At 37.6% G+C, this 27,302-nt stretch overlaps 1 protein-coding gene across 4 annotated transcripts in view; it reads left to right on the top strand.

The window, feature by feature from the left end:
- The first annotated feature begins 5,812 nt into the window (after positions 1–5,812).
- Fig4 (FIG4 phosphoinositide 5-phosphatase) overlaps positions 5,813–27,302 on the top strand; it is a 110,367-nt gene continuing 88,877 nt past the window's right edge. For 2 of the 4 annotated variants that reach the window (XM_027928183.2, XM_071613137.1), the window contains exons 1-4: positions 5,830–6,090; positions 15,532–15,630; positions 17,787–17,910; positions 24,232–24,388. In XM_027928183.2, coding sequence (XP_027783984.2) covers positions 6,025–6,090; positions 15,532–15,630; positions 17,787–17,910; positions 24,232–24,388 — 446 coding nt within the window. In that variant the 5' untranslated portion in view covers positions 5,830–6,024. Of the gene's footprint in view, positions 6,091–15,531; positions 15,631–16,668; positions 16,821–17,786; positions 17,911–24,231; positions 24,389–27,302 lie in introns of those variants that run through there. The other 2 variants (XM_071613136.1, XM_071613135.1) reach the window with 2 other exon arrangements.

The following is a 27,302-nucleotide window of genomic DNA, read 5'->3' as shown; positions in this document are numbered from 1 at the left end:
CAAGAAGTGGCAAGTGTCCTCGATTCCCTCATAAAATGCATCTTCAGCACAGAGTGGGAGATAAACCCACAAAGATTCAATGACTTGTTACTTTGGTGAAATTTTAAAGGCCAGTGGTCTGGAATATTCTGAGACTTTCTCTTCAATGTGAAGGGCAAATTACTGTACCTTGCACTGTGACCTGTTATGATTTGGATCTGGAATGTCCTCAAAGGCTTATGTGTTGAAGGATTGGTCTCCACTTTAGCGATTTCAGTGGTGGGGATTCCGGGAAGTAATTGGATAATGAGGGCTCTAGCTTCATCAATGGATGAATGTATTGATGGATTCATAGCTGAATAGATGTCTGGGAGGTGGTGGAAATTGTAGGAGTAGGGGGTACTTGGGTGCATGCCACTGAGGACTGTATATTATCCCCAGTCCCTTCTCTCTCACTCTCTTGCTTCCTGGCTGCCATTACGTGAGCAGTTTTTCTTCTGCCACATCCTTTGCTATGATGTTCTGCTTCAACACAGGCTCAGAAACAATGCAGCAAGCCAAAATGGACTGAAACCTTTGAACCATGAGCCAAAACAAATTCTCCTATAAGTTGTTTCTTTCAGATATTTTGTCAGAGAGATGAAAAGTTGAGTTAATACAACCTCTAAAAAGAGACACAGTACTTTTTAGGTCTCCTTAGTTTTTGGAGAGAACATGGAATACTTGGCAATACTGGGTTTTGACCCATCTACTGGATAACTTGGAAACCTATTGGTTTTGAGCAGGGACCGCAGCATGAAAGATTTCCGAGCAGTTTCAAGCTGTGGTTCCAGAGGCTTTGATTCCTAGGTCACTTATCTGGACAATCCCACATGCTAAAGGTTATCCGTGGTGAATAAGAATAATTTTAGAGTCTTAGAAAACCCACAAAAGGAGATTTTCAGTGTAGATTCTTGTCATTTGCATTAGAGAACTATTCCTCATTCATAAAGCAGCTTTTGCATGCCCCAGGCTATTGTAGAGAATGAATGCTTGGTCATGGGATATCAAGTGACTCTGTAACAGGGAGTCCCCATCATGAGTGGAGTATATCAGACAGATCAAGTCCTAAGGTTGGGCAAGTGCAGTAGTAACCCATTGAATGATAAAAATGGAACATGAGGATCAGGTTCAAGCAGGACTGGAGGACCAGGAAAGTTTTACAAATAAGCAACCAGGGGAACTCCTGTCGCCTGTCTCTTGTGCACCAATGTCTCTCTGCTGAGAGCCATGGCTGAGTCTGTATGGCCCCTGGCATTTTGCCAACAGTATTGATTGACAGGCGAGGCATTACTATCCGCCTCTGCCGCAACTTTTGAGTTCTCGCACTGTTTTGGAGTTCTCGTGGGGATTTCCGGGGATTCCCCAAGAGTTCCCATTGGTTGGGGAAGTGCAGGAGGAGGGATTTCTGGGAGAGGTATTTCCGGCTGGGGGTTCCTGGACAAGCCTAGTGGCTTTCGGGAGGATTCCCCGGGAGCTGTGTGAAGTGTTTTCCTGCAGTTTAAAAATAAAGTTTGTTCCTGCTTCAGTGGCTCGTGATTTGTGCCCAGCCAGACTGCGGCATCTCTCTTTCAGTTTATATCTCATGTGGAACTCCCTAGGAACTGCTGATGGAAAACAAACAAAAAAAAAAAAAAGGAAAGAGAAAGAAAGAAAGAATCCAACTATATTGGGGCAAGTTATAAATGGTATGCTTCCAGACTTTAGTCCTACTCACAGAAAGCCCTAAAAAAATGGCAATTAGGGAAAATTCTCCTGACAGAGCTTTAAGCTATACTCATAGGTCCTCAAATCAGAGGACAACGTGGAATAGCTTCATCAAGGGCCTAGAAGAAACAAGATTGAAAGAGAAAGAGTTCTGGAGAAGAACCTGTAATTGGAGAGTGATTTGGCAGACACACCCATGGTGACCTCCAATGAGTCACACTCTTGAATAGTTCTCTTCCCTTGAGTACAAGTGAAATCTGTGACTTGCTTCTAAATATAGCAAAAGTGATAGAAATATTATCCCCTGGCTATGTTGTCTAAAGCTTCAAATTAGCAGACAGGAGAGACTTCCTGTTGTGCACAGTTGTGAGAGGACCACACGACAAGGAATAGTGAGTAGCCTCCAGCAGCTGAGAAGATCAGTAACCAACAGCCAGTAAGAAAACAGGGATCTCAATCCTACAACCTCAAAGACATGGATTTTGCTAATAATGTGATGAGGACTCCCAGTTACAGAGTCATTTGATATTCCACTAATCTGTGGGAGTACATTTTCCTTATTCTAGTCTCCAGATGAAAGCATAGCTCAGCCAACACCTGACTGCAGAGGAACTGGCTGAGGTATGCCAGGACTCCTGGACATGCAAACTGTGAGATAATTCATGTGTGATGTTTTAAGCCATTAAATCTGTGGTAATATGTTATGCAGCATAAAAAGCTAATACAAGTGGGCAGAAAATATGTGCATCTTTGTGTCTCCCAAACCATCTACATCAGAAGAGACATAAGTAATCAATCAGGTGGGAAAGATGATTATCTAATAGATGTCAGCCAGTCTTTGTTCTTGGTCCCTTCAGTGCTTGCACAGTGAGCTAATAAAAGAAGAAGGTATGGTGACAGGGATGGGGTGATGGAGGCTATGCATGGGCTCAACAACAAGGCTCCCCTCACTAGACTGATCTAGCTATTACTATTGTTGAAAGTTCTACCTGTTCACATCAGGGACTGATGTTGAGCCCTTACTATGGTGCAATCCCTTGAGGAGACAGAACATCCATTCACTGACAGATTCATTACACAGGTCCCCTTCACCTTGGGAGAGGCAAGTGATGTACTTCTAGTGTGAGTTTGTCTTTCCTATCAATAGTGCCTTGGCCAGCACCACTAAGATCATCTCACTTATCATCCTGGAATCTCATGTAATGTTGCCTTGGATCAAATGATTCTCTTCATAATAAAGTATATATGCTAAGAGGTATGTGAACATGGGATCCACTAGACCTACCACATTCCACCTCACTTAGAGGTCTGATAAAATATCAGATGGGTTTCTCAAAGTTATAGCTAAAGCACTAGTTTGGGATTATGGGAATTGAGACAGTGTACTTCAAGATGAAGGCGATGCTTTGAAGCAAGTGGTGGAAGTAAGAGTGATCCCTCTCAACATCACTGTTATTGACCTGGGCAATTTGTGCCTCCCTTTCTCACAACTTAGGCTCTGCTGGACTGGACTTGGTTAACAGGAGAGATGGTTCTGTTAAGGGACTCAATAAGAGTTTCACCAAACCAAAATTATTGCTTCCAAAAGGCTATTTTTGGCTCCACAAAACTATAAGAAGTTACTGCGCTGCCCAGTAGATGTTTGCTGCTACATAACTGGAATTGGTTGTATGTCTTGAACCCAGAGGATCCTCTGAGACACATCTTGATGCATTCATATTCACATTCATATCCATGAATGGTAACTGCAGCAATCACAACCTGCCAAGGACACAATAACCAGGGGCTTACAGTCCTCAGGATGAAAGCTGATTATCTTACTGGGCACACAACTTAGACCAGCAGAAGTTTCGGCTACAGGTAAGGATGAGTGGTAGAATAGGAAGATGATAAATGACTCATTACACACCTACCATTAATCACAACAGTGGGTTCTGTGGCTTATCCCATTGATTTTCTTTCTGTAAGTTCTTTCCAGAAAGAAATTCAGACTAGCCACCATATTAAAGGATCAGTGATGGGATGGTGTGAACTCATTGTGAGTGAGGAGTGGATATGAGTGGTTCAAGGGGTGGAATGTAGCAGATGATACTAGTGCCCATATGCATTTGACATGTACCCTTTCCATATACAGCCAACTAGACTTCCAAATGCCAGCAATGTGTCTTTGTCTACTGGCTTTCTCCAACAGGTCAGACCCTCTCTGAGAACAGAGCACACTGGAAATTCCAAGGAACCAATGTTCTGCTATAGCAGCCTTCAAACAATAATTGATGGGAGTTGACTGAAAAAAACCGGAGCTCCTTGCCCCTTAAGAGGGATAGCTTTTAGATATGAAATCCAAAATTCCCTAGCGAATTCAGCCCACAGAGAAATTTGCTTCATAATATTCTCTTTATCAAGTTCTTTCCCTTCCCTGCCTGACGTTTCCATATGAACTGCTTGCCTCAAACTTTTTTGTTTCAGATCTATTTCTAGGTGAAACTAAGATAAGTTCCAAAAGAAACACATATATTATAGTATAACATAATAATTGGAGAACCAAATATTTGAAAACCAGAATTCTACAGATATTTTATGAGTTGTTGCCCTAAACAAAAACATTGTGCAAATATTTAACTCTTCTCAAAAGAGTTGGTTTCCATTATGAAATGGAAAGCTAAGTATTTTTCCCGGTTAAAAGATACAAGTCAATGTAAAAATGCCAGAACTGGCATGGTCATCTTTCTGGTTCTTAATAAAATATGTACCAAATTATGAAAGAAAATTAATGATATATAATTAAATGTAATTTCACAATTTTGAATTTACAACATAATCTCTTTCACATTATGTTGTGTGCCCATGCTATGAAAATTTTAAAAAGTTTTATTTACACTTCAGTAGTTGAATCTAGCGGTGGATTCTGAGGTTTCGAGGGGTCACATCTCCTAGGAAATCTAGCAATTCTGCCTAGTTTAGCCTAGAAGCCTATAAGACGTACTCTAGTACGTCTTATACTCTTGTGGGTGTTAAGTATTTGTGGAATAAATACATTAGTCGTTGACTCCAGGAGAACTGCTTTTAGAAAGTGGGTCATGAAGAGATCTCGAAGTTTAGTTTTGCAAGAAAAGGAACTGGTCGGGGTCCCCGCAGGAGGTGGAGTTCTGTGCAATGATAACAAAATGCATCCGGGAAGTGGACAATAGCTCCTCTGGCCGCGGTAAAAAGGCTACTTACCTGGCCGCAGGGGACCCCACAGTCCGGATACCGGCCGCTTCTGCAGCCTCCCAGGATCTGTTGGTGGGATTGCCTGGGAAACCTGTGGTGGCAGCGCGCGCGGCCCTTTGAGGGCGGGGCCTCGGGAGGTGGTGCAGTAATTCGCTGTGATTCGTTATTCTAAGCAATTGCATTCCTATCAATTTTTGTATTCATAATTATAATACGCTTCTTTTTACAAATGTATCAGAGAGGGTACGTACATTGTTTATTTATGTTCCCACACTAATGGAAGAAACTTTATTTTAACCTAGAACAGTCAGACTCAGACCCCAGTGCTCTTCCACCCTGTTACACAGTCCCATTTTAAAATGTACAAATGGTTAGTTTACCTTAGGCACAAAAGGTGGCAAACTTCAAAATTTACACTTTTAGGTGATTTGAAAAATTTTTCGTGGATCATACATCCACTGAACAATATGCATTTTTGCCGACTCTCAAAGGATAAAATAGGCAATAATCAGAGGAGCAGGGGGAAAAAAAACGACACTCGGTGAAGGACCACCTGATAGCAAGTTTCCAGAAAAACAAGAGCAGAAGTAGGCGGGGGGGGGGGGGGGGACAGACTAATTTGGGAATGGATCTTCTCTGCAACTCGGAGAAAAGGAGTCAAAAGAAGCAACCCAATCTCAAACCCTCCCCCTTTTCCAAAGAGACAGGATAAATGGGACTCAACTAATCCCGGAGATCTTTTTTTTCCCCGTTTCCCTTTGCCCACACCAAAGATGGCGCCTTTGGCTTCCTCCCTCAGCAGTACGCAGGTTATGGGAATCTCTGCACACCCTCTCTATGGTATTTCCTCCAATTCCGCCCCCTTGGTGCCTAGGGCGGGACTTGACTGGAGGCGGGGCGCAGGAATCCGGAAACACCTGAGCTGTCGCCGGTCATCTAAAGGTTTAGTGGTCATTTTTTTTTCTCAGCTGGACCTGGGGTCCAGGGTCAGAAGTATCTTCTCGCCGGGTCTCCTCGAGCCGTCCGGTGACTTCCACGACCTGGGCCGCGGCCTGGTGCCCTGTCGTGGGGGCCCCATTTGCTTGGGCCATGCCCACAGCCGCCGCCCCCATTATCAGCTCAGTCCAGAAGCTGGTTCTATATGAGACCAGAGCTGTGAGTATCCGGAGGAGCCGGGTGCGAGCTGGAGGAAAGCAGCAGGCCGGGTGGAGTGGGATCCTAGGGCAGAGGTAGCACCCGTCTTTCCTCCCTCCTCAGTTCCCCGATCTCGGTCAAAGACAGCCTTGGAGGAAGCTAACCGTTTTGGCCTGTGCTTGGGGGTCATTACCCTGTTTGCATACCCAGGACACTGCTGCGTTTGCATATACATACTTCCACTTACAAGCCCTGGCTGGAACACGTGCTAACAGGTGCCTGAGGTATCTCAGGAACTGGTGACGAGGTTCTGTACGAGTTACTGTATTCTCATCTTTCAGAAAGTCTGTTAAAGTTCTCTAGTTCACGAGTTACTGTAGAGGCAGGGATACGAAAAAATTTTCGATGATGACTCGGTAACTTTTCTACTTTCCTATTCCATGGTACATCATTACTGTGATTGATGTTAATTACATCCACTTTTTATTGCTGGCTTTTTGGTTCTCTCTCTCTCTCTCTCTCTCTCTCTCATTCAAAAGGAAAGCAACTTACTTTTGTTTGCTAGTTTGTTTCTATAGCATTATCTTTCTTTTCACTTGACTTTATTTCCATTACTTACAATGGCCACTAAACCCTGAATAAGATCAGTGTTTTTACAATTAGGTTGCTAGTTACCAGTTTAGGGATGGTGTTTGTAGAATTTAATACATTGTTATTTCTGTGGTTGGAAAGCAAAGTTGATAACAGTGTAGATTTTCTAAATTGGGGTACCACAATGATATTATGGTCTGAGTTTAAAATTACCCACCTCCTCGCGACAGTATTGCATATGCTGAATACTTGTTCAGTACTCTACACTATGCTGTAAAATGTCTGTAAGGTGCTTTCTTTGAACCTTGTGTTGTCTCCATTGGAAGAGTACAAGAAGTTACTTACCTTGAAAGTTTCTCAGTTATAATACAAGCCTAATAATATGCTTACCTCTGGTCATGAGTATAGACTCATTGATTCTAAAGTATTTTTTTCCTGACTACTTCATTTGATTAGAACCAAACCAGAAGATGAAATTATCTAACATACTGTATTTACAAGTATCTAGTTCTCTGAGGAGAGTCATGAAGAAGTATCATTTTGACATTTGTTTTAGTCAGCTTTATCCACTGCTGTGACTAAAAGATCAGACCAGAACAATTTAGGAGGAAAAATTTATTTGGGGGCTCTGGGTTTCAGAGGTCTCGATCCATAGACAGCAGGCTCCATTCCTCAGGGCCCAAGGTTGGCATCATGGCAGAAGAGTGTGGTAGAGGGAAGCAGCTCACATGATGATCAGAAAGCAGAGAGAGGGACTCCACTCTCTAGATACAAAATATATACCCTTTCTGGATTTGTGGGTCAGTGGTAGAATGCTTGCCTAGCATGTGTGAGGTACTGAGTTCAATCTTCAGCACCACATAAAATAAATAAAGGTATTGTGTCCATCTACAACTTAAAAAATACAAAAAACCAAAATATATAATATATTTAATAATATAATGTATTTAAAATATAATATATTTAAAGCTATAAATGTAAATTTAAAAATAGTCAAAAATCAGGGGTTTGGGTTGTAGCTCAGTAGTAGAGCACTTGCCTCACATGTGTGAGGCACTGGGTTCAATCCTCAGCACCACACAAACATAAATAAACAAAACAAAGGTATTGTGTTCATTTACAATTAAAAAAATATATAAAACAACAACAAAAAATAGTCAAAAATCTAATGACATATGGGGAAGGTATTAGTAGCCCAAACAACAGATAAAAATGCAAAAATTTAATAAATAGTCTGAAAAATAAGCCCCCAATGTAAACAAGGAAATGAATAGATGATTCACCATAAAAAGAAGTATGAATTATTCAGTTTACTAATAGTTAAAGCAATAAAATGAAAATAGGTTCCCATTTCTTACCTATATTAGAGGAAAGATGAACTAAGGTAATTGGCAACATATATTTGAAAGAAATGGGCATTCTCATTTTGGTTGGTGGAAGTGTATTAATTTGTATTAATTGGTTATGAGGGAATTGGGAGATGCATTAAGGAATTGAAGAAACAGTGGGCAAGATGGCTGTTTCTCATTCTGAGCCTTTATTTGGAATAATAATTGGGTTCATATGCTCCTCCTGAGGTGACGTTCAGATGGTCATTGTTACCTGTGTTTAGAGGTGAATTTTGAGGAATATTTGGAGTGGAAAGGAAGTAGTTTAGAAGAGAGCATGCAGGAGGTATAGTTCTGGTCGGTGCAGGACCAGTCCCCTCCCAAGCTTAGCTGTTCTCTCTGGTACCAGGCACCCTCATACTGCCCTTTGGCTCCTGAGACCCTGCCTTGGTCTTTATCTGCCCTGTAGCCCAGCCTAATTTAGCCTGGACCCTCATATAGTTCAGTGCAAGTCGGAGTTGTCCATAGGAGAGTTAGCAACATTAAGTATCTTGGGTAAAATGGCAGTTTGCCTTAGGTGATTTCCAGTTTACAGGTGCTCTCTTGCTAATATGTGATGCTGGAAGTCTTATTAACACAATAAGTGACCATTTCATAACAAATTAATTTATAGTGATTTACTTTAAAGTTGGTAGCCTAACAGAATGAGGGCTATGTGTATCTATGTGTTTTGTCAGGGAATGTTGTTAGGATAATCTTGACTGTTATAGTTCAGAATTGTTTGTTTGTATATATTTATTCCTGCCTTATTCTAACAGATTTAAGAAAATCACCTGCATCACACAAAATAGAACAAAATAAGTAAGAACCATATCATGAGAAATTCAACTTGCTTAATTCATTTTGAATGTATAATTAGGGAACAAGAGAGAACAATGCAGACCATAGTTGATTGAGAAATCGAAACAGGATGTCAATTGGGAGAGAGAAGTGATATAGCAGGTTTAGAAGATGTGGTCGAAGGTGACAAAGTTTCTGTTTCTATAGGGGCTTTAAACCATTCCCATCAGTAAAATTCTGACATTCTTATTTATTTATTTGGTTATGGGAGATTGAACTCAGGGGCACCTGATCACTGAGCCTCATCCCCAGCCCTATTTTTGTATTTTATGTAGAAACATGGTCTCACTGAGTTGCTTAGCGCCTTGCTTTTGCTGAGGCTGGCTTTGAACTCTTCATCCTCCTGCCTTAGCCTCCCCACCTGCTGGGATTACAGGCATGTGCCACCCCGCCCTGCTAAATTCTGATATTCTAACAGGTGCATCCCTTTAGGCTATAAGACTCACTTCCCCTTTTCCAGATATACTACCCATTATTGGGATTGCTGGATTAAGGGAGGCAGCAGGCCTGCGATATTATGAGACTGTGAGAAGTAACTTCAAGATGTTCTTAAAAAATAATATATTTAATCTGAAAGTTCACATGAAGTTTAACATCAATTGAAGCTGTCATACAACCTAAAATTTCTTCCCTTTCAAGAAGGCTGATTTTTCCTCCCTCAGATGAAAAGTGAATGATTAATTAGCCTGTCATTATAAAAGGAGGTAATAATGTTAGTAGATTCTAAATTTCCTGTTAAATGGGTTACCTATTATATTCCATTTGGATTTTATGTATATATTTTAGAAACACATTCATCTTAATACCAATCACCACTGTTAAAGTTACATACTGACATTTTAAGCTTTTCCAGAAAGATGACACTCAACTTTTAGAAAAGAGCCAGCTCAGATCATCTTCTATCTTAATGTGTGTTTTAATGTAGACTTTTTGTTTGGTATTCTAATTCTCTACCCCGACTGCTCTCAAACCAACATGCCCCAACATATCTATAAGCAAACATTTGTTCCAGTGGGTTGATTTCATTTGCTTTTGTTTGTATGATGAATGCATTCAGACAGGTGCATGCCTTCATTTTTCTGCTTTCTTTCCTTCCTTGTTGCTCTTGGGCATTTTATTTATCTTCTTCACCTTCACCATTTGAACTGCAAACCCTTGACTTTTTCAGACTTTGCCAAAACTTGAGATGACCTTTCCTTCATCCTATAGTTCCTAGCTCTTGCTATGAATTTATAATAAATTTAATCCCAACTTTTCCCCAGATGTGTAAATTTCCTCTCAATACATTCACACACTGGACGTATGTTATAGGTTTTATGTTTTTGAACCAGTGGCTCAAATTTGGACTGGCTGCTCCCAAGGCCTGTGGCATCACTGCCATCCTGGGATGTCCCTTCACTATCATCCTATTTCCTATTTGTGATGATTTTGTTTTCCAGGATCATATAGTTTACTTTATGCCCTCATTTTGGTGAAGCACCTCCTTTAGTTGCTTCTTGAAAAGGGCTTATGGAGAGAATTTTTTTGAGCCTGTGTATGCCTAAGAACATCATTATGCTATCCTTAGTTCTGGTTGATAAATTTAATGTTGAATTAAAGATTGAAATGAATTTTCCCCTAGAAATTTGAAGGCATTATGTCCTTGTCTTCCACCTTCCAATGTTGCTCCTGAGAATTTCTAATGTTATTCTGTTCTTGATCTTGAGTTTGAAGCCTATTTTTTTTTTTTTTTTAAGAAACATTTGCTACCTCCTTTTTGTCCTCTTCGGATACTCCAGAGGTCTTGGGTGCCACAAATTTTCATGCCTTTTGGTGGTTCTGTGGTATAAATTGGATTGCTTCTTGACCTTTCCACTGCCACTTTAGGATTCAACTTTCTTGGGCACACTTCTCAGTTTCAATTTATTACTATTTTTTTCTGATGTCTCCTTCACTCCTTCTTTTGCCCTTAGAGCTTGTGCACATTATCAAACATAAAAAAGAACTTACTGTGTTTGAGAGGAAAAAAAGTGTTCGCTCTCTTTTCTTTATCCAGAATCCTACCCATTTGCTCATCAGCCAGCTCTCCTATGGATTTTGTCCCCACCCCTCACTGAGACTGTTAGGCAAGGCCACACACAAGGTCCTGTTGTCAGATGTCCTGGGTGTTTCTCTGTCCTGACTTCTCAGTAGTGCTTGATGTGTATATGCCTGCTCCCTCCGTTTTCAGATGATCTCCTTTTGCCTCAAGGAGTCCACCCTGGGCAGGAATTTCCTAGTCACCTGTCATTTTTCTCAACTGGTTCCTTCTCCATATCCAGCCTCTGGATGATGGAGTTTTTCAGCTTTGGGAGAGTGCTCACCCCACCCAATGCATTTCCTCAGGCTAGTTTTTTGTTTTGTTTGTGCCTTGATGTCTGTCTTTACTTTCCCTGTTGGGTATTACACATTTCACTGGCTTGAAGTTCAGTATATGTGCTGGTGACATCAACTGAGATCTCTCCAATGAGATCCAGATTCACATACCTGTTCCCACTTGATCTCTTTAGGCATGTTGTGAAGAGAACTCTTGTTTTTCCCTGTTTCTTCTCTTATCATCTCTATGTTGATAAATGGTACCACCTTCTGGCTCTTGCTCAAACAAAAGTGATTAAACTTATTATTCTCTTTTCCAATCCAATCCATCAACAAAATACATCTCCAAATATGTATTTGGTTTATTTTTTCTTCAGATATCCAGTCCAGTGCTTGGCACATGTGAGGCATTCACTCGTAAATGGTCAGATAAATGATGTAAATAGAAAACAAGTTAGTGTAAACAACAACAAAAAAGTGGGGTCTTTAAAAATGTTGAAGTCAGGAAAAGGATTATTCTAGATTAAAAGATACAAAAAAAGACCTGGTAATCAAATGCAATGGATGATCCTTAATTAGATTCTGGGTTTTTAAAAGCTAGCTATAGATATTATAGGGATACCAAGGGAAATTTGAATACGAATTGTATATAGATAATATTATGTCACTGGTATAATTATGTGGGAGGTCGGCCTTGTATTTAAGAAATATAAGTAGAGGTTTCTAGGGATGATGTGTTATGATACCTGTATGCATTCTGAATGGTTCAGAAGAAGCTTTTATTGAGAGGGAGGGAAGGAGGAAAAAAATATAACAAAATGTTAATAGTTGGTGCATCTAGATGAAGGGCTTATGGATGTTCATTGTACTGCTCTGTTATCTTGCTATAGGTTTGAATTATTTTTCAAAATAAAAATTTGGAAAAATCAGAAATCAAGAATTTAATGGAAAGATATTTCGGGGCAATTTTTAAGCCTCAAATGCTGAGATCCGTTTTGAAACATACTATTAACTATAACAGACTCTAAGGTATACATAGTTACAGTGTTGCTATATTCAATAGGGAGTAAATAAGAGTGAGCAGAAATTAGGCCTTTCTGGACTTAGCAAAAAATCGTGTGAAAGTAGATTTCAAGTTCCCGCCAGGGGGCGGTGCAGACAGTAATTCTGCTGAACACAGCAGGCCCACCAAAATCTGTGGTTTTCTTTCCCACACAACTAACTCCACATGAGGTCGCTATTCTCTGCACAAAACATTTTTAGGGTTCTTAGATCACGTAGACCAATTTAGAAGAAAGAATATGGGTATTATTCAGCTTCCCATTTCTTTCTTCGCACTTAAATCTGTTTCTGAATTCTGTGGATTCTAGCTTTTGGCTGCTCTGATTCATGGAATCTTTGGAAGGATCTGGATATGGGAGGTGCAGTTCTACATTCCTTTGTGTACTCCAGAGGCCAGTAAAATATTTGCCAACAGCATATCAGGATGCATGTCAGTCTTTTTATTACAAGCTGCCAAATCATAATTTTATGCAGTTTTTTTTAGATTTCATAGGAACTACAAAAATTCTTGGACTTTCATTTGGGGATTTTATCCCCTTTAAAACTGTGATGTGTTCCTTACTGAATGGTTGATTTAGAAAAGCCATCTTCTTAAGATGGGTTAATATAAATGTAGAAAATTACCCAGCAAATTAAAAGATTACTCTGTGGTAGTTGATTGTTTTTCCCCTAACACTTACCCATGCCTGTGGAGTCAGACTGCATCTAGTAGACTAGGAATTAAAAACCACAGAGGTTATTAGAGAGTTAGCCCCAGGCTCTTAAGGTGCTTATAATGAGATGTAGTGGGAAGACAAGCTCCAAACAATTTATACCAGGCCTTCAGAAGTAAGTATTAAATTCAGATATAAATAAAAGTGCATTGAGGTGAGGTGAGATAGATATATGACTGAGGATTTTTACAGGTGAAAATAGGGGCTATCACTTGTTCCATCATGGCTAAGTACACAAAGTCCTGCTTAGAGGTCATTCAAAGCTAAACTCGGCATCAGAATAACTCTAGCCTCTCTGCATACCTCTCTCTGACCAACCCTAAATGAATTAAATGTCCTTTCTGTGTTTTCTCTGCATCTAGTTCACACCTCTATTATAGTATGTTATTTGTGGTGGCTAATTGCACACTCATCTCTCCTAAGGATCAAGGCTAGTGACCAAAAATTGGTGCATTCTCTCATTCTAGTTTCATTCTGGTCATGTACAAGATTTCCTCTCTTTAGGACACACACTGTCACTTTCTCTCTCCCTCTCACTCTCTCTTTTTTCCCTTTGTTTTGTCTTTTTTTTTTTTTTCAAATAAAATGGCATAGACTCACTGATGTCTTTAAAAGGAGAGAAAAAGAACACCTGATGAGTGCCTTCTAAATGTTGAACACTGTACTCACCGTGTGAGGTGCTTTGTGAGCATTTTCTCAGTTCTGTTCCTCTAACAGATGAGATGCAACAAGCTTTTTCCTCTTCTAGGTCTTTGCCCTTCCTGTGTCCTTTCCTGGGACCTGTTTTTTTTTTTTAAGTCCTCAAGAAAGTGACTCTCTTTTTTGCTAACAATTATGAATCGTTTACAAATCATTCTTCTGAATTTTATTAGGTTGGTTCCCTGTTCCTCTCAATAGTGGGTTGAACCTAAGGAACAGGAATGGCCTGACTCCTCACTGAGATGGACCTCTTCCTTTTCTCCCTGTTTTCTTGCCTTTTTAGCTACTCCCTGGGACATGGAATCTGTTGCTGGATGACCCAACTTAGTACTAATTATTAGTATAATTACTTTATTTCCACCTCTTGTAACTGGTAGTGTCATCTGAACCCTGCCTCTCATTGGAGATAAGGCATTAAGTCTTTTGGTTAGCCCTCTTCTCCATGTTTGGCCAGAAAATTGGTGACCAAGTTACGTGGCACATGACCACATACTTAATAATAATTTTTTAAAAACCCATCTGTTTCTACAGATTTAGAGTTAAGACAGTATAACCAAATGTTCATATTCTGATATAAAATCTTAAAATCTTACCCATTCTTTTTTTTTTGGTGGTGCTGAGGATTGAACCCAGTGCTTTGTGCATGCGAGGCAGGCATTCTACCAACTGAGGTATATCCCCAGCCCCCCAAATCTTACCCATTCTTGATGACTCAATTCTATTCTCTACTCTTCCATTTTTACATCTATAGTAACCTACATGAATCTTTCTTGTCCTGATTTCTTGTGGTCTACATTCTTCAATTTGGCCATTAATCTGGAAAATCGTATTTGTTATTTTCATTGCTTTGTGTATGTATACCTTATATGAACAATAAGATGGTAAGATGAAAGTTGATTGTGGCAGTTGTCTTTTCAATTTTTGCAATGTTCAAAAAAATGTCACTTTTTAAAGGGCATATTTAAAGCAAAATACCACTAAGTAACTTATTTTTGTTAATGAACTTTTACTAATTTTCCAAAATTAATTTTAAAATAATTCATCCATGGGCTGAAGATGTGGCCCAGTGATAGAGTATATGCTAAGCATGTGCAAGGCTCTGGGTTTGATCCTCATCACTACCACCATCTCCCCCCCCCCCCACATAAATTCATAATAAAAACTCATTTAGTTTTTCTTAAAAACATTTTTATTACATATATGGTTATTTTCCACATTTTTTATTATTGATTTATTCTCAGTATTTATCTAAGTGGGCTAGTTATTGTGTTTAGATTTAAGGCTCCAAGGAAGTGTTTCAAGAAGGAAAGAATATTAGACATGTAACTCATATAAAAGGCCATTTGGGAAAGTACAACCATTTTAATATTTTATAGGACTTTCAGGTGGACTTTTATACAATTCATACTTGTATAGAATTTTTTTAAAGCTTTATCGACTATCAATATTTTAAGAGCTATAATTGTCTAAGCTTCCTAATTACATAGTTAACTTTCTAATTCTTATCAGAGTTGCTTCTTCCTGGCAAAGCTTAAACATCAGTCTCCAATCAGATTAATTTCTAATTTTATCTTATAATTAAATTCATCTGACCTGGTTACTGGGTGTATTTCAGACATAAGACTGATACTTATCATGAAGCCACTAAGAATATTTCAATTTTAAAACTGACCTTTTGGAATCAATCTTTCTTTAAGCTGTCAGTTATACTTAGCAGAAATATTCTTTAAAAAGTAACCTGACTTTATGAATGTATTTTCACAACCTGTGTGGTAATAAAATGTGTATAGAGCAAACTGCCTTAAAAAACTAATGATATTCCTTTTTATTTATAGAGATACTTTCTTGTTGGGAGCAATCATGCAGAAACAAAATACCGTGTCTTAAAAATTGACAGAACAGAACCAAAAGACTTGGTCATAATTGATGATAGGGTAAGTAGCTTCCAAATCTGACTATAAGCAGGAATTTTTGTAGGTGTGTTGTTAAAAGGATATGAAATAGCCTTTGGTGATATGTATTTTTTAGTGATATGTATTTTTATCATGGATCTTAAAGTTACAATTATTTTTCTTGGTTGATTAGATTTGAACCTCTAATCTGGTTTCTTGAAATTACTAATGTCAAAAATTATGCTAAAATTATAATTTGTCCCTCGTTTTGATTCGTTTTTAAAAGCACACTCTTCAGATAAGGTAATGAATATAGCTTCTTAAAGAGTTGACATTTTAAGATTCCAGTGTAACTTAATATTGTATCTGCTGAAGAGAGATTATTTATTACTATGTTTGAGTATGATGTTACTACAAGTCAGGGAAGACTTCTATCCTGTAGACTTAATATTACACTGTTAAAAATCACTTCTAGTCCCTGATTTTGCCTTAGAGGAGATCCTTCCCTCCCCTTCTCACCCCCCTTGCCCTGCCCCCTCTTCTTTCTACCTCCTCTTTTTATCTCTCTCTCTCCCCTCCCTCCCTTCACTTTTGTTTTGCTGGGTTTTTTTTTTTTTTCTGTAATCTTTCTCTGCATTGCCCCCTCCCTCTTATGGTGGGGGACTATGTAGTGTGGGACTGACTATGTGCTTATATAGTTGTGTCCGTCCGTCCATCCATCTTCCTTCCTTCCTTCCTTCCTTCCTTCCTTTCTTCTTCTCTCCATCCCTCCCTCTGTCCCCCTCCCTCTCTCCCTCCCTCCTTCCCTCTGTCCCTCCCTCCCTCCCTCACTCTTGGTCCTGTCCCTGATGCCAATCCAATAATGAAGACACGTATTTGAGAAAAAGGAAAGAGAAGGTTTATTGCTTCTTACAAAGGAGAAACATAGGGGACTCCTGTCCGAAAGGTAGTGATTCTGCCCATCATCAGGCACAGGAGGCTTTTATAGAAGGTGTCCCTTATTTGCTGATGCTGGCTTCAACCATGCGATCCTCTTGTCTCAGCCTGGGATTACAGGACATTTGGCTCTCTTTCCTTCTTTAAATGATGGTGCCACCACATGATATGAGACAGGATTGGAGAATTGGAACTTTTTTTCCTGGATGGCTGTCAAATCTGCAGTAGGACACATCTGTCCATCCTGCAGTAGAAGATCTCTAAATGTTCTTCAAGGAAAAGATGGAATAAAAGAAGTGAGTTTCAGAGACTCTTACCATGAGATCAAAACTCTCTTTCTTCCACTCTTTTTTCTTCTGGGAAATGAAAACCCAAAGTTTAAATAAATAATAATAAACAATACAAACAGAAATTTGAAAAAAAAAGTCACCTCCAGGACCTCTTCTGATGACTTGCTATACACTGAAGATATATCTGCTCTTATCCAGATATTAAGTTATCCAGAGTCAGGAATACAGAGGCTTAATTCAGGTGGCACAAAAACCTGAAGCTGTTAGTTAAAAGTGAAATACATGTTAAATAGTTAATTTTTAGCTTTACAAATGAAAGAATTTAACTTACCTTTTGTGTTAAAGTTCCTATCTATGAATATTTCTCAATACATGTGGAGTCCTGGTTTTGCAAACATATTACTAGCTGAAATTTAGAATTCACTTTCATTAAACGCTTTATGAAACTATTCTCTGTTATAATAATTTTGGATAAGTTCTTTATTACGAATTCCTGGGAATCCATTCCCCTCCCCATCTGTTTGGGAGTTTTGATTAATGGTTCTTGGCTTTATTTGGTGGTGGGACTAATTGGGGGACACTTTGTAGGCCTTCTCATAAAAATGCACATGTATTTAAAAATTTTCATTTAGTTTTAAGGGATTTGCCTTCTTATTGAAATATGTCTGTGAATCTCTTAAATCTCTGCATCTCTGGATCAGATACAATTTTAACATTTTTTAGTGTAGCAATGTGATCCAATAATTTAATTTTATAATTAGAAATTAATTTAATATTAATTAGCAATTACTTTAGCACTAATTGCTAATGTTAAAGAACTTGTTGGCTTTAAAAATTGTAGCTTAGTCATACATTACTATATAGTTGTTTATGAAATAGCTAGCAATTCATGTAGACAACTTAATTTTCAGGGGTAAATAAATAATCTACAGAGTAAGCACAACCTTACAGATTATATATGCTTATTTTCAGCATGTATATACTCAACAAGAAGTACGGGAACTTCTTGGCCGCTTGGATCTAGGAAATAGAACAAAGATGGGACAGAAAGGATCCTCTGGGTTATTTCGAGCCGTCTCAGCTTTTGGTGTTGTTGGTAAGAAATGTGCCTTCCTCTTCCTTTTTTTTTTTTCCACCCTCACATACACTACTTGAAGAGAGTTTATAAGGCTGTTTAGCTTTATAGTCATAACCCATCACCTGTGTTTGTTTAAAACTTCATTGTCCATCCATCATATATCAAATATCATTTGTATAGAATCTGATTATGTGCTTAGCAGAGCTTAGTTTTATCCAGGAGACATACAAATATGGAAGTGTTTTGGGGTCTGTCTGGCTCATTGTGGAATGAAAAAGTAAAAATTAGCATGGACTATAAACATCAGTGTCCTGCTTTTCAGAGCTGGAATAACAGATACATTAACTTTAAAATTAACAGAAATTTCTTTTAAAGACAGGCTGCAGTGATAAAGTATCATAACCCCCTTCTTTAGATGATAACTGCTTTCTTACCGAGAAGCTTTCTTTATACTCACAGACCATCAGAAACTTTGCTGTTTGAAATTATAAGGTAAAACATTCCACTGTAACCTGGATAATCTAATTCACTCTGATGCAGATAAGTGGGTTGAATTTACAACTCAGGTGCAGACTTCAGATAAGGGGTCACTGGACATAATACTCTATGATATGCTAACTCTGTTTTATTCAAGTAAACAGGACCCTGGATCTACTTCATAGTCCAGAGTCGATATTACTCTCTGTAAATACAGACTGCTTTGGTTTGAGTCTTTTAATTAAATTTGCTTTAATATTAAATTTTGACACCCTTTACCTTAGTGAGAAACTCTGCAGTTCCTTCATTGTGGTGGGTCAGTAAACCTGTTCTTACTGTACTATGGGTTTGTGTCTGATTGGGGTAGGACATAGGATCAAAATAAATGTATATGAAGCCATTCCAAGATTATAATTAAAAACCAAGGTGTATAAATTCACTTGTATTGCAGATTTCATAAGAAGTAGATTGCTTGGTCCTGGAATGGCCAGGAAAGATTTTTTGGAGTAGATGAGACTCAAGCTGAACCCTGAGAGTGGAATAAGAAAGATATGGATAGAAGTAGGGAAGTGAGGAGGGATTCCAGCAAGAGTGACAGCAGAGGTGCAGAAATGAAGATGCTCATCGGAGCTGGAATGTTGGGGGGTAGTCAGATGAGACCAGATTATTCCGAGCCATGTGAATAATACATTTGTGAAATGATTAGAACGGTTGTCTTCCATTCTAAAGCCAAAATGTTTTCTCTTCTAACTTTTAGCATGCTTTATTTGTGGACATTCTCATTGGAATATGGCACAATCTATAGGAATCTAGAGCAGTTGCTTCTCAACTCTTTGTAGTAAAGGACCAGCCTAGATTTCATAGAATATATGAGAAATTAGTGTAAATTAGAAATTAATATATGAGAAATTGAAAAAATAGCTATGCTAGATAGAAGATTCTTGGTTGACAAGTTTTCTTTTAGTGCTTGGGATGTGGCATCATCCTACCTTCTGACCTCTACTGACAAGCTTATTTGAGTTTCCCTAGAAGTGATTTCAGGCAAGGGCCCCTGAGACCCAGGATTCTTGACTTGTCAAGTCAGGACAGAGCCTCCACTCTGTAAGTAGGGACTGGGTAGAAGAAAGGACCATAGACCTCAGCCATACTTGCCTACAGTGGAGCTTCTGCCACACAGAGCTAAACGGAAGAGAAGTGCTGGTGGCCTTTCTCTCTTGAGCAGAAACTGTGGTCTAGACTGGGAACTGGGAAGAGAGGAAGGAGCCTTATCCTCTTGGCTGTGCCTGCCTGAAGTGAATTGCCTGTTATTGGGAGAGGGTGTATAAGCAGACCATGATTCAAATGCCACAGACTTGCTGTTCTTACCAAGACTTAGAAGGTTCTCTTGAATAAATATTTCTCCATTTGCTTTATACCCTTAGGAAATTTCTGGAAACTTTCTGTGTTTTACTAATTTTCACCAGTGTGGTTGTTTCCTTGGGGAAGGATTCTCCTAAGCTCCTCACAGTGCTATTTCAGAAGTGAAACCTTCCTCCCCCCACCAAGAAAGTTAGTTTTAACTCCAAAAACAAAGTATTGGGAGCCATTTTTTTTTAAACAAACTACTGTGCTGAGAACTAAATGCTACCAAATATTAATGCTTATGGATCTCTCTTTAATCACTGATATAGAACATATACATTTTAATGATTTGACATAAAATATAACTTTATTTTTCAACTCTCTAATACAGATTGAGCATCCTTAAACCCAAAATCCAAAATCCAAAGTGCTCCAAAATCTGAAACTTTTTGAGAGCTAACAGAACACTCAGGTGGAAAATTCCACACCATAAAACTTCATTTTATGCACAAAATTATCAATAATATTATCTAAAATTGTTTTTCAACTATGTGTTTAAGACATGTGTGAAATGAATATATAAATGAATTTCATGTTCAGACTATGGTCCCATTGCCAAGATATCTCAAAACTCAAATTTTCCAAAATCTAAAAAAATCCAAGTTCCAAAGCATTTTGAATAAGGAATACTCACTTGTATTCATAAAAAGCTGAACCATTCCACCATTATGTATAATTATAATGCACTAATAAAATATTTTTAAAAAATCGCTGTGTAACAAAAAATTTAAGAAAGCTTAACTATTACTAAAGAAAATGGCTTTATGGCTTCTTGTGTTTTATAAATACTCAGGAGTCAGGTTGGCAGGAGAAAGGTTTATTCAAAACAAGTTTTAAGGAAGATAGTGCAGAATTTTTTGTCTTAAATCTCCATCTTTAGGGAATTTAAGAGCATGAGAAGATTTTAGAAGAGAAGGTAGATTAGGATAAAAGGCAGGAAATACACATATGCAGATTTAGTTATCCAGAGATCATGTCAGTCTTAATTTCCTTAGCATCTGTCCTCAGCATGAGGAATTTTTTTTTATTCTTAGTGTGAGGAAGTACAGGATGCAGAAAAACAGGTTACCAGGAAGTTACCCTTAATTTCAGAGGGAATCTGTTTTGTAACTATCAGAAATGATGTTTATAGATTTCATGAAGGATATGTAACTTACTGGACTCATTGTTTTTCTACCCAACCTCTTCACTTTTCGGGGAATTGGTACTATCTCCCTCTGCCCAATCTAAATCACCTAGTTCTTATATAAAATGGCTTACAGAGCATTGTGACTTTGTTCATTGGCCATAGTTCATTTTGGCCCAGGGCTAGGCACTTAACCCGAATTAGGTCAACCCTAGTCCTTTCCTAGGAATTCTGGAATTGAATTTAGTCAAAGAGTCAGTTTCTTTCCAGTGAAGCTTTTGGTTGAAAAGCTTAAATTTGTCAGTAGCGGTTTTCCACCATATGATTTAGAGAAGTAGAAGAGTCTGGTCTGTGGAGAGAGACAGAGGAATGGGATCAGTGTTCAGAGGCACTTCTTGACTGTTTTCTGTCACTTAGTCACATATTTGCCCATGTGTGTCATGAATCACTTCAGTATCTTTAATATAAATTCCTTTTTAAATTTGAGTTGGCTGAAGTTGAGTTTTACCACTCATAATCAACAGTCTGTGAAATCCCAAAATATGTTTCTAAAAACATTTATTGGGAGGGGAGGGGAGAGGTGGGGAGGGGGGAGGGTGGAGGATGGGAAAGGCAGCGGAGCACAACAGACACTAGTATGGCAATTTGTAAATCAATGGATGTGTAACTGATGTGATTCTGCAATCTGTGTATGGGGTGAAGGTGGGAGTTCATAACCCACTTGAATCAAAGTGTGGAATATGATATGTCAAGAAATTTGTAATGTTTTGAACAACCCACAATAAAAAATTAAAAAAAAAAAAAAGAGAGTAGCAAGAAAAAAAAAATAAAAACATTTATTGGTAATTATTTTTTTAAAGAAGGGGAAGGAGATTCCTTGAGAAGAATCCAGAGAGGTATCTCATCAAGATTAACATTATACATTAGCACAGAACTGGAAGGTTCTGAGAATTTATGTGGGTTTTTTGGTTTGTTCATCTTTGAGCCCAATATTTCCCAAATTTATTTGCTCACATCTACTTTTCTCTCCCTGGAACCTACTAACTAGTATTTCCTGGAGAACACATTAGAGGAAATGCTCTGTAGATACTACTCATATTGTACCTTTAAATGAAATTAGACCCCCATGCATCTGTGTGCCTTGTCTGCATTCTTTTAGTGAATTGGCTTTGACATATGAAATATATCCTTGACACTGCTGGAGAATACTCCTAAGGTTATTGCCTTTATCACATACCTTATTATGACGATTCACTCTAGAATTATCTCCCAGTTCTCAGAACTAGGATAGTTTCTTCAAGAAACTGATTTGGTTTTTAACTTTGGTCACTGTGTATAGTATAATTTTATGTGTATTCCTTTATATTATCTGTTAGAAAATGCAGAGGAAAATGTGAATTCATAGAGCCTTAAGATATATTCTGTCATATTACTTTTATTCTTGGCTTCATTTTACTATTTTTTAATGTTTTTCTTTACTATAATTTCCTCCTTAATATTTATCACTCTTGTGAGTATGTGTGTGAGTAAAATTGTGGCAAAACCCTTATAAAATGTACCATCTTAGTCATTTTTAAGTTTACAGTTCAGCAGTGGTAATGAGGCAGAAAAGTAGACAACTCATAGGTAGATAGGACAAGGCCCTCAGAGAAGAGAAGGAGAGAATGAGACCTTGCCATCCTACAAGGAGACAGCAGGCCGGGAGAACATCTTGTTGCTGCCCCTGACAGCTTCAACCACAACGACTCCTCCTTAGCTAGAATATCCTGTCATTGCCCCAGACATCTTGAACCCAATGACCCTTCCATGGATACCCCAACCCCTATCCTTAATAACAGATAACCACAAAATCTGCCTCTACCCCAAGTACTTCCTTTTGCACCAAGAAACCCTATCCCCACTCTTGTGCTAATTAAGGCCTAGAAATTAGTTTCCTTGAGATTGAAGAAGACAAAATAGATTTGATTGGACCATTTCAGAATCCTGTACCCCACCAATCACTTACAGGGACAGACCAAGCTCATAAAAACTCCCAGACAACAGACACCTATTGGCATCCTTCTCTTGGGATCCCTCTGTCTTTGGGAGCTCTTCCTTTTGCTTTGCTCTTACCCTGTGTTCATGGATTTCATTCTACAAATTTATAAGACAGAGAACCTACCATCCATGCCCTTTGTTACAGTAATGATCCAGTGACACTTCTGATCCAGTGACAATAGAAATGGAACTGGGCCTAAGAGCATGAACACATAGGCAAAGCCTTAACTGGGGATGGTTTACCTCAAGGAGAAGAGAGACAACACTGAGAACAGAGAGAATAGGCTATTTCCCAAATAAGGGACAAGTCTTTTATCAGGTTACTCAGTTCTGGTTTTACAAGTGGCTCCTGAAAAAGTCTTTATCACATGAGGGGGCAATCTCCATTTGTCTTATGAGATGTTTATCTACCAGACCTGAGATCCTGGATGGGTGATTGCTCCTGCTTGCATGTGTAGGGAGCAGTCTCATCTTTTTGTTTTTGGTACCAGGGATTATTGAACCCAGGGCGCTTTACCACTGAACCACATCCTCAGCCTTTTTTTCTCCCTCAGCTTAGGGCCTTGCTAAATTGCTGAGGCTGGTTTTGAACTTTTGATCCTCCTGCCTCAGCTTCCTGAGCCTGCCGGGATTACAGGCATGCACCAATGTGCCCGGCAGGCTGTCTCATCTTGAGGTTATCTGCCTGGAAAGTGTAGGGCAATGAATAAAAAAAGCTTGAAGTTGGCAGTTGAATGTCCCTGCAAATCTTGAAAATACCTTAGTCACTCATATCATGGTGTACTCAAAGGGGAACAAGACAGGTTAGGTAAATTTGAGCTAATAAACCTCATATCACCAGTTTTTAGACAGACATTCTGTGAGTAACATGCCTATATGCAGAAGGCCTTGGCAATGTATCTGCAATCTGTTCCTTTGGTGTGTCTTATCTAGTAGCTCTAATACCTTATTGTGTAACACATCTCTAGAACTTTTCATCTATGCAGAATTGAAAGTTTATATCCATTGAACAACTCCCTTTAATCTTGTGTATAGCTTTGCTTAAGGCATCTCAATCCTGTTTGTAATGAGATTAAAGGAATTAATGAATTAAGTAAAATTGTTTACATTAATATTTTTAAGTGAGATAAATGACTGTAAGGTTATTTCTAGATATAATTCTAAGATAACCAAACAAATTTATGGCTTTAAATGAGATAGAAAATGTGTTAAAAAGTCTTTGGCCTCTTAAATATGTATCTAAAAAACCTTACTATATTTACAAAACATTCTATTTCTTTTTCTTTTTTGTTGTACAGGTTTTGTCAGGTTTTTAGAAGGCTATTATATTGTGTTGATAACTAAAAGGAGGAAGATGGCAGATATTGGTGGTCATGCAATATATAAGGTCGAAGATACAAATATGATCTATATACCCAATGATTCTGTACGGATTACTCACCCTGATGAAGCTAGGTATGTACTAGTGGTAGCAACTTATTATTATTTTTTTTAATGAGGCAGGCCAATTAGAAAACAAAATAGAATCAAAAGATTCCAAATGCTATATATAAAGGTCAAATGTTGGCTCACAACTTTTGTTCCAGGCTGTGAAGGCTCCATTATAATAATTGATTCAGACAAGGACACAATGGTTATTATTTGCAAATAGGAAAAGGTAATTTGTATAATTAAAAAGAACAGACATACTTAACCAAATGATCAAACTTAGCATCACCAATAATGAGATAAAACTAGCATTATTTGCTTCTTATTGTGAAGCAATGGGAAAGACACAGATTACAGGTTTTTTTTCTTTTATTTTATTTGCTGAAAAAATTTCACTTGAATCTAAGCATGATGAAATGAGACAAATTCATATTGTATGAATTTTTTTCAAGACCACTGGCCTGGACTCTGAAAATATCAAAGTCATCAAAGACAGAAAAAAAAAACCCCAAAATTTTAGATGCAGCATGTGAATGTCAATTAGATCCTTGGTTGAAATGTACATGTACATGCGCACACATACACAGGGCTACAGAGGACTTTCTGAGGACAGATTTTGGAGCATTTCAGATTTCAAATTTTCATATTAGGGATATGCAATCAAATGGTTTTGAAAAATAAAATGTGCTTGTGTATTTAAAGAGAGAGGGCTCTAACCGTGAATTCAGAAAAGGGGCTGGTGTTCATTGTACTATTTTCTCTCCAATATATTTATTTTTTTGTAGATTTGACATTTTTCCAAAGTTTTGGGAAAAATTATTGAAGCCTTGGGAAAGTAGAGGAAATTGATAGATTTAAAGTTATAAAGTTTCAATTCATTTAATATTGTAAGTGTTAAAATGAAACAAAGGTATATTTATGTTTTAGTATAGTAATAGTTTAGATTTAAATTATGCTGTGTACTTTTCATAGTGTTGTTTTGATACACAAACCAAAATTAAAGGTGGTGTGGCTCTTTTGCTTGAAACTTTGTTAGATTAAGGTTTCCTGGATTCTTGTGATGTCTTTGTTATGATTTAAAAGTGGTGTCTGTTAAAAAATAATTTGTTGCAGATGAGGATAGGAACAGTTCAACAGATTGATAAAGTAGATCTTTGTCTTGCACTAACTGAAAAATTATATTACATATACCTAATAGACTGGAATTGTATATTAATTAAAAGTGAATTAAATAGGCTATTGCACATGAATCAAGGGATGGGAAAGAGTTGAAGAGGTTTATATAATTAATAAATGCCATCTTTATGATTCTTTAGCCAAAAATAGTCAAACAAATTGTTTGGTTCTATGTAGAAATTTTACTATCTTTAATTTTTTTTTTTTTTAGAGAGAGAGAGAGAGAGAGATTTTTTTTTAATATTTATTTTTTAGTTTTTGGCGGACACAACATCTTTGTTTGTATGTGGTGCTGAGGATCAAACCCGGGCCGCACGCATGCCAGGCGAGTGCGCTACCACTTGAGCCACATTCCCAGTCCTAGAAATTTTACTATCTTTAAAGAGTAAAAATATCTTATTGTTTTATCCAAAATAAAATACAATTATATTAATACCTCACTATAAGTGGAACAAAGTAATATTATTTGATAAACAAAATGTTTAACACACTTACAAAACTGTATAATCCAATAATGCATTTAAGTACAAATATTTGGTAAAATATTAGTAAATTCTTACCACTTTAAAATATTTCTAGGAAAAATTATGATCATTTTAATATTTACAGGAAATAGAGAGTAAAATTTTAAAAGCATTGCCTTTAATTAAATAAGGAACAATAGAGATATCTACCATTATAACTAATAGCCCTAGCCAATTCAATAAGACTAGAAAAATAAGGTATAAAGCTTCAAAAGGAGGGGCTGGGGTTGTAGCTCAGCAGTAGAGCACTTGCCTACCATGTGTGAGGCACTGGGTTCGATTCTTAGTACCACATAAAAGTAAATAAATAAAATAAAGGTCCATTGACAACTTAAATAATATTTTTAAAAAAGCTTAAAAAGGAGGCACATTATTATTATGTAGACATGATGTAGCATATTTTCTACTTGAAAAATATAAGACTATCTACAAGCTCTCAGAACTAATGAAAAGGTGATTGAAAAAAAATATCAGCATGTAAGAACCAGTTTCTATACACTGGCATTATCCAACTAGAAAATTTAATAATGACCCCATTCACAACAGCACCCAGACACATAAGCCACCTGGAAATAAACACAACAGAAGCTACACAAAACCTTATGGAGAAATTTAAATCATTGCTAAAATATATTTAAAATCCCTAAATAATTGGAAAGATGTCCCTTTGTTCATGGATGAGAAGACAATGTCATAAAGATTGGTTTTCTCCAAAATTAATTCATAAATTTAATGTAACTAATCAAATTCCAGAGGATTTTTTAAAAATTTAAATATCAAAATTATTTTAATTTTCATATAGAAAAGCAAATGTTTAAGTATAGTTTCGATAATAATTCTAAAATAGAAAAACAAGAAGAAATAAACCTAACCAAACAGCAAGACTTGTAGTAATGAAGATAATCAGTAAGTATAATTAAGATAACCAGATAGTAATATGCTTGGTATTGGAGAAGGAACTAACAATGATTGATAAACAGAGTCGAAAAAGTCTAGAAAAGATTCACTTTATGTGGGAAAATGGCATATGAGAAGAGTGAGCACAACAAATCATTGGGGAAAAGTTATGCTAAATGGTGCTGGTTTTAAATTTGGACAAAAATAAATTAGATTCTAATCTCTGACAGTACTCAAGAGGCAATTCCAGAAGTTCAAAGATGATTTTAAGGGAGAAAAAAAAAAGTATTTTTATGATCCTAACAGGGAGGAGGATTTCACAAATAAAATTTAAAAAAAGCACA

This window comes from Marmota flaviventris, chromosome 6 (genome assembly GCF_047511675.1).
Source record: "Marmota flaviventris isolate mMarFla1 chromosome 6, mMarFla1.hap1, whole genome shotgun sequence".
In the NCBI taxonomy this organism is placed as follows: domain Eukaryota; kingdom Metazoa; phylum Chordata; class Mammalia; order Rodentia; family Sciuridae; genus Marmota; species Marmota flaviventris.
This window is presented reverse-complemented; position numbering and strand designations above follow the sequence as displayed.